This window comes from Mixophyes fleayi, chromosome 1 (assembly GCF_038048845.1).
Source record: "Mixophyes fleayi isolate aMixFle1 chromosome 1, aMixFle1.hap1, whole genome shotgun sequence".
NCBI classification, from domain to species: domain Eukaryota; kingdom Metazoa; phylum Chordata; class Amphibia; order Anura; family Limnodynastidae; genus Mixophyes; species Mixophyes fleayi.
Genome location: NC_134402.1, coordinates 230,653,075 through 230,666,909, shown reverse-complemented (window position 1 = coordinate 230,666,909; position 13,835 = coordinate 230,653,075). Strand labels below are relative to the sequence as shown.

Below are 13,835 nucleotides of genomic sequence, written 5' to 3'. Positions count from 1 at the left end.
AAACAAGGACGGGAGGAGAGGGCCAGGGCAAACATGGGGAGACAGATACACATATCAAACAATCTTATCTCTAATGGAAGTGGGGAAGGGGTTAACTGATGTGATGTGACATTGTGATGTGGCCATGCCCCCTAACCCACTGCCGGGGACTGAAATGCTGCATTCATATATTAACAGAAATGTTTCGCTCACCCAGGTAATGATGGGGTGTAGTCTGAGCTCTTCATTGTGGTTGTGTGCTTCCTTCCCTATAGCAATATGGTGCAGCCAGCATCAGAAGGTTGACAACTCTAGCATAGTGGGTTTTCTGGGCCACTGGAAACTCCCCCAAGTACGCACCTGGCTTATATTCCCCCCAGCATGTGTACTACTAGGGATGGAAGAGGTGTAGGCCACTATTTTCTATTCCATTTGTTATTTAAATCTTATAATAATGTAACTGGGGTTTCAGTTATGGTTTGATTTAATTTCATTGATTGTGCAGATGGTATACAGTGGTAACTGGGTCCATGGAGAACTACAGACGTGGTGAAGGGTGGCTTGGGGGCACCAGAAACAAAAAATTAGCCTAGGAGGATGCAAAACTTGGGTACATATAAGAAGTTTATCTCTAATCCCTGACTTCCTTTTTTATCTTTCAGGTGAGAATGCTGTGCTGAGCTTTAACTATATAAACATAAAACATGATAATGTGTTAATTAAATGGGATCCATATTGGCCTCCTGATCACAGGGACTTGTTGAGGTTCATGTTTCATTATAAGGAAGCGTAAGTATTCACTAGTTATTCCCTAGTCATCCTAAATTTCTGGAGCACATTGTAAATCTCTGATAGTCCCAGCAGCAGTACGCGTTGACTCTCAAAATGAAAAAATATTACATCTAACATTTGTAGATAAATATCAAGATCCTAGTATTAAATAGTATAAGCCATTAAATGCTTGTTGTCACAAGTAAATGTCATAAAGCTATTAAGATTGGAGTTTTTTTCTCTTCCTATGATTTCTCTAGAGTTTAGAAAATAAAAATTACAGTTTCAATAAATATCCCCTAACTGTGTTATAAAAATGAGTTTGGAAAACACTAGGGTTGTTTTTCTGAAAACCATTTTCTATTTGTTGTTTTCACTAGTGATTTTTTAATTTTAATCCTAAATCCGCTTTTCTTAAATTTAATTTATTGTTACTATAAAATAGCCAGAACAGAACAGTAAGATAGTGCCTACATCAGCTTAGGTTACACTGCATCGACTACTACTAGCTTCTGGCACAGATTTTCGAAAATCTTTTTAACAATTAAACATTTAATGCAAGACACACATATATATATATATATATATATATATATATATATATATATATATAAGTTAACCCGTGCATGATACTCATGCATTCTAGTCAAATCAAGCTACTTAAGGTGTTAAAAAGGTTCTTGTCATGCATTTGGGGCTAGGCCAGGCCTCCTCAGGGGAAGAGCGTTACTTCCTGACGCAAGCGCCCTTTTTTAACGTGCTTTTGTCCACATGTCACCACCTCATCATTTTTCTCCATCACCTCATCCTTCATCTTTATCGCCACATCTATCCAGATGTCTATCCAGACACAGTGATCTCTCTCAGCGGTCCTGAGTATCACACTCCTCTCGCTCTGTCACCCCTGGCAACCACCAACCACTCCCCACTGTCACCCCCAGCAACCACCAACCACTCCCAACTGTCACTTCTCCTTCAAGAAATATATATATTTTTTTTTAAAATCTTTATAAACACTTTTAACAATTAACAAATTAAATTAACAAATTAAAAACATCTTAGTATACCAAATTTCAGCCCTTTTTGAGTTTTTTTTCCCACACACACTAAGAATTTAGTAGTTCAGTGTATAACTCCGCCCAGCAGGTGGCGCTGCAGCAAATTTCAGCCCTTTCTGAGTTTTTCCCCCCACACATACTAAGAATTTAGTAGGTCAGTGTATAACTTCGCCCAGCAGGTGGCGCTGCAGCTTGGGTTTTTTGTGATTTTTATAAGCTGTTGAAAGAGTTCAATAAAGTTACTCTGCTGTCAACAAGACAGTTTATAAATCAGTAAACATATTCTAAGTTATTTTCTGAATAAATAGAATGGCTCTGGTGGTTATGCAACCACCCCCTCTCCCTTGTTGGGACTATGAACCCATGAACTCCCCATTACCTAAATCCTTGTGCCAGATTGCACCACAGCCTGTCATTGGCTACAATTTGTTGTAACCTCTTCAGTAGATCTCTGTGGGGCAGCACAGTGACCTAGTGGTTAGCACTTCTGCCTCACAGCACTGGGGTCTTCAGTTCGATTTACGACTATGGCCTTATCTGTGTGGAGTTTGTATGTTCTCCCTGTGTTTGCGTGGGTTTCCTCCGGGTGCTCCGGTTTCCTCCCACACTCCAAAAACATAATGGTAGGTTAATTGGCTGCTATCAAAAAAATATTTTACGTATACAATGTGGGCAGATTTTATGGAAAAAGGCTTGTCCAAAAATGGATAAACTCTTTAAGGCACTGGGAGGACTTATTCTGTGAATGACAATTTGGAGATTTATCCCAACTTTTCAGAGCATGCAGTATAGTAATTGACATCAGTGTGCTGTTTTTCTAGGATTTTTTGGTTTTATTTCCATGTAAATTTATTTATTTACTAGTAGCACAATTTAAAATTATTTCTGCCTATAACCCACTGTTTAAATGGTATTGGGTATTTCATAAACCTCAAAAGCCTGCAGTGCATAAATAGTTGAGAAATGTAACAGTCACTGCATCTTTTCCGCTTTGACATTGCAGACCATACCAAAATGTAACAGAGTTTGATTACCAGGATAGTTGGACAGTGGTGGATGTGGATCCCCCAGCCCGTACTACAGATGGCAAGGCAGCCCGCTCTCCAGGGTATCATTTGCGTAACTTGAAGCCCTGGACACAGTATGCAGTATTTGTGAAGGCCCTGATAACTTTTTCAGGTGAAAGGGGAAGATTATATGGAGCGAAGAGTGATATCATCTATATCTAGACACATGAAACCAGTGAGTGACTGATAAGGATTGTGGATTCATTTTTTTGTTTGCATTTTTATTTAATTTTTTTTTTACCTTTGAAATCACACACGTATATAATGAGTAGGCCCTGTAGGGTTTTGTCCTATATTAGGCATTATAGATATGAAATATAGGGGTTGATTGCATAAGCCCAGAAGGCTTTGCGATAATCCCAAGGGACTAAAAATCATCTGAACTGCTCCCGATATACAGACGAACCAACAGTGAAGTTGCAGTGACATAGGGATTCATGTAGCCTTCATTTTTCATATTTTTGGTTTGTTTTTGTTAAACAAATTTTATATTAGATGGTTTAAAAGAAAGTAATGTAAGGTCAAATTATGGTAGATAACAAAATGTTTTTATTCTTTTCCTCATAATACTTTTGAGTCAATCAGTGTTGTAAAGACATTCACTACCCTTATTTACTGTACTATAATCGTCATATACTGCAAGTACTTATTTGTATTGTGGGTATAATAATGCATCGATGGGAATTCAATGTTTGTACATAAATGGAAAAGACTTAAGACTTTATGAGCTATTATCCGTGCTCCTGCATTAGCACTTCTGGATGATAGAAAGCCATTTACACTCTCCACTGAGCAGAACCAAATGTTTAACCAATTTTAAGATGAAGTAACTTCAGCGCCAGCACTGGCTTTGCCAGATTATGACAAGCCTTTCACATTATTTTGTCATGAAGTCAGTGCACATGCACAAGGAGTACTGACACAGATACATGGTCGCAAGCTAAGTTGACTTGCATACTACTCTGCACAATTAGACCCAATCATACGAGCAGCACCAACTTGTGTTAAAAGCAGTAGCTGCAGCTGCTTTAGTGCTTGAAAAGAGTATAGATATTGTGCTAGGACACCCAGTTACCTTAATGGTACCGCACGCTGTGACAGAAATTTTAAACCAAGCACAAAACATTTGTCACCGGCCAGACTTACTAAATATGAAGTAGTATTATTTTTGCATGTTTCAAAACATGGGGGGACACGTCAGGGTTCCCCTATTATTATTATTATTATTATTTATTTTTATGGCACCACAATGTGTCCGCATCTCCGTACAAAATACAAAAATACAGTACAGACAGTATACAAGGGTACGACAGTTCAGAGTAAAACAAATATAGCCAAGACTTCAATATCTCCAACCATAGCAAATATAGTGACGAAGGAGTAGAAGAAATGGTAGTGAGGCAGAAGGGAAGAGGGCCCTGCTTGTACAAGCTTACATACTAAGGGGAGGGGAAACAGACAGCAGGCACAAGGGGAGTCAGTAGAGGGGCTCAAGTACAAGAGGCGACAGGTGATAAGAACGATAAGGTTATGTGGATGGTTGGTAGGCCTTTAAGAACAGATGGGTTTTGAGAGCCCGTTTGAGGGAGCCAAGATTAGGGGACAGGCGGAGGGAGGGAGGTTGTTCCAGTGAAGGGGGGCAGCATGAGCGAAGTCTTGAATTCTGACATGGGATGAGGTGATTAGTGCAATGAAAAGGCGATGGTCATTGGCCGAACGCAGGGAACAGGCGGGATTGTGGATGGAGAGGAGGTTAGAATTATACAGTGGAAAGGAAGAGGGCCTTGTAGGTGATAGTGAGACAATATTCCGTAGCTTGAAGTGACAGGATTGGGCAAGAGATTGAATGTGTGGTGCAAAAGAGACGGAGGAGTCAAGGATGACACCCAGGCATCGGAGTTGGGGAACAGCAGAGATGGTAGTGTTATTAACGGTGCTGGAAAGTTCACGGTGGGTTGAAGATTTAGAAGGAGGGACAACAATGAGTTCAGTTTTCGCAATGTTGATTTTGAGAAAACGTGAAGACATCCAGGAGGAGATAGTGGAAAGGCAGTCGGAAACACAAGAGAGGAAGGGATGGGGGAAAGGTTAGGAGAGGAGATGTAGAGTTGATACTGGAGACCAAAGGAAGAGATGAGATCACCCTGGGAGGTGGTGTACAGTGAGAAAAGAAGAGGGTCGAGAACAGAGCCCAGAGGGACCCCATCGAAGAGGGCGGAAGGGGGTGAGCATGAGTAATAGGTGAACCAAGTGAGGGCAGTGGCAGAGAGGCCAAGAGAGAGCAGGGTCTGCAGAAGGAGGTTGGTGGTCCATGGTGTCAAAGGCCGCAGAGAGGTCCAAGAGAATGAGCAGGGAGCAGAACTGCGATTCCCCCGGGGGGATCCAGTTTGAAAAAGAAGGAAAAAAATATACACACAAATTTTTCTGAATATGATTGTGTAGAACTAATGAGACAAGAATCTCTAGTTTTATCTGACATTAAAGCTACACATCACTCTTTTTGTAGATGGTTCACGCTATTACATAGATGGTCTTCCCTTATACAGGATGTGCTGTAACCACACACACAGAAATAGTGATATAACAGACTCTACCGAGTCACATGTCAGCACAAGAAGCTGAATTAAAGGTTCTGACACTTGCATGCATATATGCAGAAGGACGTAGAGTAAACATTTACACCTATTCAAGGTATGCGTTTGGAATTGAACATGATTATGACTCTATGTGGAAAAGTAGGGACTTTATGGGTTCAGCAGGCAAACCAGTCAAGCATGCAGAACACATTAGGGCACTGTTCACCGCATTCCAGCTGCCCTCCAAACTGTCAGTGATGAAGATGAAGGCACACACCAGAGACACTACCTCTGAAGCTGAGGGAAATAGACTAGTAGACCAGGCTGCATGAGAAACTGGTAAATGCCCAAGTACCGCAAGGATAGTCTATTTACATGGTGACCCCCTGACCCCAAGTTTGACTGAACCACACTCCAAATTATGCAGAGACAAGCAACAGAGAATGAGAAAAAGACTTGGGCAAAACATGGGGCACTAGAAGTGCAAGGAGAGTGGTGTAAAGGTCAGCGTTTGTGTCTGCCAAAAGCACTTTATCCCATTATGGCCAATATAGCACATGGGAAAGTGCATCTGGGGAAAGATGCTATGGTTGTACTCACTAGCAGTTTATGGATAGCACCAGGGTTCACCCAAGCAGCACAGGCATTAGTGGCAGGAGGCCTAATCGGTGCACAGAATAACCCGGGTAAGTCTGTCCCAGCTCCATGGAAAAAGCACACCCCAGACACAGTATCCCTTTCAGAGGATACAGATAGACTTTATACAACTTCCCAAATGCTCGGGCTTTGAGAATGTGCTCATTTGTGTCGACCTCTTTAGTCACTGATTGGAAGCATGGGCATGCAGGACAGCAAATGCTAAAACTAGCCAAGAAAATTACGAGTTAGGTAATCTGCTGATATGGGTTACCAGAGGTCATTGAAAGTGACAGAGGGACACACTTTACGGTGCAAGGATTCCAAGAACTGTTAAAAGACATGGGAATCATATCTGCCCTTCACACCCCCTACAGACCCCAATGTTCGGGATGTGTGGAGTGCCTTAATGGTACTCTGAAATCGAAAATGCAGAAAATAATGACTGAAACAGGTCTGCCATGGATTTCATACCTACCCATGGCCCTGCACTCAGTAAGAAAAACACCCAGAAAGGATACAGGGCTCACACCGTATGAGATTCTGTTTGGCACAGCACACAGGATGGGCTGCTATTTTCTACAGCAACTACAGCATTCACATGGTGATTTGTTGAATTATGTAACCCTGTTGCAAAAACAACTAACTGAAATACATGATCAAGTGTTTTTTTCTATTCCAGATCCTAATTTTGAAAAGGAACCCACAACCTGCAGCCTGGGGACTGGGAGGTCGTGAGAAAGCACGTCAGGGGAAGTCTTGAGCCCAGATACGAGGGTCCTTATCAAGTTCTATTAACAACTCCCACATCAGCAAATTTCGAGTGGAAAGACACCTGGATTCACGCATCCCACTGCAAAATACTAGCACAAAGGAAGTCAGATTCAGAAGTATAAAAAACCTGTATGGCAATAATGATAGGGCTATCATTAATGTCAATATGTATAGGGCTTGCAATATATGCCGCATCCTTAACATGGCAACACACAAAGGGTTCAGACACCTTGCACAGAGCAGTCAGTACACTCCTCTTTTTTGAGACTGAAGTACAAAATTGTTTGTGCCCCTATGAAGCACAGAAACAGGAGGAGTGTGAAACATATTCAATAACAAACAGGGAAAGTATGAAAATGTTTTTTTTTTACAAATGCATAACCTTATTGGTCAGATTTTCAGCAATAGCTCATGCTGGAGATGTATACAAAGCCCACCAAGATCACGGTTGTTCTCATGGGTAGCTGTTCCTTTAACTTTCCAAGAGATGCAACAGCTTCCACAACAATGGTATATAACGTTTCCCAGATAAGTCATTACCTTACTGAACCGCATTATGTTTCAATAAGCCAATTATATCACCCCCTGATGTGTGTTTTCGAGTTAGCGAAACAATGAACCCACTGTTAATTTGACACTGGTTGTGGCTAATACGTCAGCAGGTGATACTGACTGTAGAAAAGCAAAGATGATATAGACTAGAGTGGGGAAGGATGGCAATCACCTCACAGCTATAAAATTCAGAACACCAGGTAACAAAACACAAATGTGTTTAGAGCACTGGCAGAAACATGGTATGAAGGAGGAGTAGAACAGTAAGGAAGGGGTAGAAAACTACCTTCCAACAGGTAATCAGAGCCTCTCTGCTATAAAGTTCACACTTACTGGTACCTGGTCTCAACCACCAGAAGATGTTTATATCATATGTTGGAAGAAGGCATATAAATGGTTGTCTTTTGGGTACACAGGAATATGTACATTAGGGTAAGCTTACTGCACAAACTATATTGATACCACATGAGGAGCTGAAAATGTTGGTTTCTGAGAAACAGTCTTATGCATCACTACCGAGGTAAAAGGGAGATTAATGGTGCCTCATAGAGAAAGAGAAAGTACCAGGACCTTTTTCACACAGGGTTTTGGATGAAAATGGGCCTGTCTATAGGTAACATTGTATTATTTGGTACAGCAGGAAAAGCCTGTTCCCTTAAGCAAATTAAAGATCTAGCACGACTGTTAGATAATGTTACAGAAATTTATGATGAAACATTCAGGTATGTGGGTACAGAGTTAAATAATACATAAGGAGCTTGCACAGCATCGATTGATTTTGGATTATCTTACAGCACATACAGGTGGATATTGCTTAACCCTTTTCACATATACAAGATCTGTCTGCTGCACCTATTTTACTGATAATAGCACTGCAGTTCCGGAAGATGTCATCACATAACATATGGATGAAATTAGAGAATTTAAGAAAAAAAATTCTGAGGAGCATGCAAAACCAGGTTGGGGATTTGATGTTAGTGGCCTATCCTGACTCAATCCCACCACATGGTTTGGGGGGATAGGTGAATGGATATCTAATATATTATCGCTAATTGCAAAAGGCTTAGTTATTTTATTGTTTTATATAGTAGTAAAGCTTGTAATATGGTTGATAAGGAAGTTACTGACACTTAAATGTTGTTCTTTTAAGAAACAAATGACAATGTTGGAATCTGCAGAGTCTCTTAGAATCGCAGATATATGTGAAGATTTGACATCTGAGCAAACTAGCAAATTCTGGATGCTGCAGCTATCTGAAGGATCATCTAGATGCACCATCTGTGAGAAACTATTGCAACCAACAGAGAAAAGGACATGCAGCGGGTGCAAGTCAGTTGTCGACTCATTGACCATCTATTAATATCAGCTAGGAAAAGGATCATGGACTTGCTATTGATGGGGGGATGGGTTGTTCTATATATCCAGTTTTAGGCATCCCTATGCACATGTTCTGTTAGAAGGGTTTATGTGTATAAGTACCGATTAAAAGCAACAGCAAGAATGTGATCTCTCATAGGTAGTGGTAGGGAAATAATGAATAAAAAGATGGGAAATGAGAAATGTGAGTTTGCTAAGCTGACGCCATCTTCTTGCCTTTATAGCCATTTTTTTCTCTTATAGCTCAAAGACAGCTTAGATACAGCTAGATTGTAGGAGTTATTCATTATTATCTTGTAGTTTGCAAGAAACTGCCCATGACCTTGGATATGGCAGACAGGAGATAAACCAACCCCCCTGGGGGGAATTCCTGTGTGAAAATGTGAGACTGTAACAAGATCTGTGTAAAGGAAGCATGAGTGGTTAAAACCTTTTGGGGCGTAGTTTTCTGAAATACGTGATTTTGTGCTATATAAATAACTAATAAATCAGAGCTGATTGCACGCACAGAACTTGCAGTGTCTTTTATCTCTCCACCGATGAGCTCATAAAATGGTAAACTGACACTTACAGATGAACAGACTGTTTAGATCCAACAGTTTCAACTATTTAAACTAGCAGAGGGGGGCAGGGAACTAAACAGAAGTAAAACAATCTGCTCCCCTAACCAAGAGCTATCATTTCTGCAGGCTAATAGTGCAGGAAATATAGCAACAGAAGACAATGCAGATAAAATCAAAATAAACCGAGAGAGAGAGAGAAACATAGAAGATAGGAACAGAAATGCACAGACAAAACTCTTAGAGCCATGTGTGCTAATGCAAGGCACTTAGGAAATAAAATCCCAGAACTATGTGCGATAATATATACATGGAGTAGTGCGCAAACCAGAGTCATAGGGGTATATTTACTAAATTGCGGGTTTGAAAAAGGGGAGATGTTGCCTATAGCAACCAATCAGATTCTAGCTATCATTTTGAAGAATGTACTAAATAAATGATAGCTAGAATCTGATTGGTTGCTATAGACAACATCTCCACTTTTTCTTTTTTTTTACTTCAATAAATTTTCATTGAGTTTTTCAAGTTAAATTAGGTACAGAAAAAAGAAAGGGCGACAATACAAATGAGGGAACAAACAACAAGGAAAAGAAGGGGGAAACCCCCGCGCGGAGGGGGAGGTCACAACATTGAGACAGCATTCTTATAGCATACATATTACTTTCTAAGCAAAAGTAAAACATACACATTGGTCTTACGCATAGCGTACCAAAGGGGAACACAATAAATCCTGAGCAGCTCAAACATCCCACAGGCAGAACTTCGACATTAGGCTGGGGTTCCTCTATAAGGGCTACTGGAGAAGAAGAGGGTGAAAGATTTGAGGCAACACGAACTCTACCGGAGCCATCTGTGACATATTCATGCCAGCTAAACCATTTGAAAATTGGGTTGGAGGCAGATGCTGAATAGGGCACATCTGTTGTCTCCATCTCAAAACTGTATTGAATTTTAGACACAACTTTAGCGATGCTGGGAGGGGTGGGGGACTTACAATTTTGAGCTATCGCTACTCTAGCAGCTATTAGTATGTGTCCTAATAGGTAGCGGTTATGTCTAGGGATCACTGACTGGTATATATGTAGGTGGGCTACACTCGGGTCAAGAGAGATAGAAACTCCCTGGCCCTCTGAGATCAAGGCGGATATCTCACCCCAGAACGCCTGAATCCCCGGGCATGTCCAAAAGACATGATAAACATCTGCTATCTGACCACATTGACGCCAGCAGAATTTAGACTGACTTGGCAATATCTTATGAAGGCGATCCGGGGTGAGATAGAGCCGATTGAGAAGCTTAACGTGCATTTCGGTGTAATTAATGCATCTGGACATGCGGTGTGAACATATGAAGATATTTTCCCACTGTTGGAGAGTGAGAGTTAGGCCAATATCTGTCTCCCATCGTAATTGGGGTCGGGGTCTTGGATGCTGGAATCAGGGACTGGAAATAGCGGTGCCAGAATGTTAGTCCCCCCCTGCCACCCGCCTTTGTTAATCTATCAAGAACCTGAGCCAGTAATGTGAACAGAGCATGGGGGGTTTTGGAAGCCGCACCCACCCAGTGTATAATTTGCATGTCTTTAAACAGCTCGGATTGAGGCAAATTATATTTGTCCCTAAGTACTGCCACAGAAACTATCCCACTGTCTTTCCATAAAGTAATATTAATATCCAGCATAAGTTTCGACAATGCTTGAAGGGAGAGATGACGGGAGGGGAGAACAAAGTCCTTGTGTAGCCTAATATATTTATCCGAAACTCGCAGAGCATCTGAGATAGAGAGTAATTTACAGACACCCAATGGACGATCCGACCTGGAAGTCCAGAGGAGATCCAGCAAGGGGTAACCTTTATATAAGGAACTCTCAATATCAACCCCTGGTTTAGCTGCATGGGGTAATGACCAATCTCTGAGGCAGCTCAATATGCAAGCATCCTGATAATGTGTTAAGCTGGGAAGCAATAGGCCACCTCTCGACTTTGGTAGAGACATGCGCTTGTGTGTAAGGAGGGGGCGTTTCTGCCTCCAGACATATGACATCATTAAGGTGTGAAACCTATCCATCATCCATTTTGGAATGATGTAGGGTATAGTACGGAAGCTGTACATAAGTTTTGGTAGCAACATCATCTTGAAAGCCGCTATACGCCCCAGCCAGGAGACCTCAAAATCAATCCAATTCTTAGCCAGGGAAGAAAGGTGAAGGTAGATCGGGGAAAAATTAGCTACAAACACCGCAGTCATGGGGGGGATATGAATACCTAAATATGACAAAGAATCTTTAACCCACACAAAAGGAAATTTCTTCTGTAGGTTTGAAAAGGAAAATTGCGCTATATTAATAGGGAGGGCCTCAGATTTTGTAATGTTCAATTTATAGAATGATGCTTTGCTATACCTATCAAAGATATGCTTCAAAGTTATCAGCGAGGTCTCTGGGCTGGTTATAAACAAAAAAACATCGTCAGCGAATAAGCATACCTTCTGTCTATGTGAATGGATGGTGATACCTGGAAAATCAGCCGCTTGCCGAATAGTATGGGCCAGGGGTTCTATTGCCTAGACATACATTAGAGGAGAAAGAGGACATCCCTGCCTCGTACCATTAGTAATGGGAAATGAAGGTGATAGAAACCCGTTACTGATGACTTTTGCGGAGGGACCCTGGTATAGGGCTAAAATAGAATGTAGAACCCTACCCTGTAGGCCAAACTTACACAGTACCTCCTTCATGTACCTCCAATGAAGTCTATCAAAAGCCTTTTCTGCGTCTAAAGAAAGCAGAATAACTTCCTCCGGAAGCTCAGAGAGGAGGTTCACGACATTTAATATGTGTCGTGTGTTATCCAAGGCCTGACGGCCTACTACTTAGCCTTCCTGGTCCGGATGGATCAATTGTGGTAATAGGGGATTCTGACTGTCGGCAAGCAATCTGGCGTATATTTTCAGATCAGTATTAAGCAGCACTATTGGTCTATAGTTCTTACAATCTGCCTGATCCTTGCCGGGTTTCGGGATAGTAATAATCTGTGCTTCCAACATTTCTGATGGGAAACCTCCCACTTCCGAAACGGTATTATACAAATTAGTAAGCAGGGGGAGACCTCGGTCCTGAAAACAGTATAAAATGCGTTAATGAAACCATCCGGACCAAAGGTCTAATCTTTTTGGGAGAGATTTAATAACTCCTTCCACCTCCCCTTAAGTCCAAGGAAGATTAAGCGATTCTAGACTATTTGCATCTAACACGGGAAGGTCTAAGTGATGTAGAAATGTGGAGATGGAGGCCTCAGATGGTGTAAAGATATCAACATCATCCTGGAGGTTATAAAGTTTAGTGTACAATTTAGCGAAGTGATTTGCTATGGTCGCCGGGTTGTATATCTTATTACCTCTGGAGCCATGTAATACCATAATGCGGTTCCTAGCTTGCCTACCTCTTAATTTCCGGGCCAAGAGACGACTGGCCCTAATGCCCATTGTATAAAAGTTTTGCCTCAACTTAAGAAAGGAGGATTTCATGCGGGATATGAAAATATTATATAGCTGTTTCCTCACCTCATTTATTTCCCTTTGTAAAGCTTTGGAAGGACGTGTTTGGATTTGGAGCTCTAGACTTGCTAGATCAGACTCAAGTGTTCGTTGGTGTAGGAGGTATTGCCTCTTTTATCGGGCCCCTATTTGGATAGCAACGCCCCTAACAAACGCCTTCAGGGCACACCAATGTGTCGAAAGGGAAGTGTCAGCTGGGTTATTTAACTGTATATATTGTGATAATGCCTCCGAGAGAGCAGCCCTAGCCTCTGGCGAGGAAAGTAGGTAGGCTGGCATACGCCAAGGTCTTGGAGGCGCTCTGGCGAGGCACAGGCTCCAGGACCACTCTATTGGAGCATGATCGGACCACGTGATAGGGAGGATATTGATAGAGTCAGTGTGCTGAAGTGTCCACTTATCTGACAAGATCATATCTATCCTAGAATAGGTATTATGAATCATGGAATGGAAAGTATATTCCAGTGCACCTGGAAACTGCGCCCGCCAGATATCGTAGAGGTCATATTCAACGGAAAGCCATAGAAGGTCCAAGGGTGGGGTCAGGACCAGATAACCTCTGAGGCCTGGACTTATCAACCTTCGGGTCCAAAGTCAGATTAAAATCTCCCAATAGGACAAGATGGCCCTTCCGAACTTTTTGTACCTCCTCATACAAGGCATTCAGGAAAGGAATTTAACGGGAATTAGGCACATACAATGAAACTATAGTTAATGGTTTATCCTCTAGGAGACCTGTCAGAATAATATACCTTCCTGATTTATCCTCTAATTTTGAGTGAAGTTGAAAGTGTACTCGGGCACTTATGAGAACCGGCACTCCATTTCTTTTAAAAGGGCCATTTGAAAAGAATCCTAACGGGTATCTCGAGTCCCTCAGCTGCGGCGGGGCATGAGAGGAAAAATGCGTTTCCTGGAGAGCTACAATGT

General features: G+C 41.7%; 1 protein-coding gene across 1 annotated transcript in view; it reads left to right on the top strand.

The window, feature by feature from the left end:
* Window positions 1-7,497, top strand: part of LOC142151386 (insulin receptor-like) — a 151,557-nt gene extending 144,060 nt beyond the window's left edge. Inside the window, exon 9 of the mRNA XM_075206980.1 lies at window positions 6,770-7,497. Coding sequence (XP_075063081.1) covers window positions 6,770-6,825 — 56 coding nt within the window. The 3' untranslated portion in view covers window positions 6,826-7,497. The remainder of the gene's footprint in view (window positions 1-6,769) is intronic.
* Window positions 7,498-13,835: the final 6,338 nt, after the last annotated feature.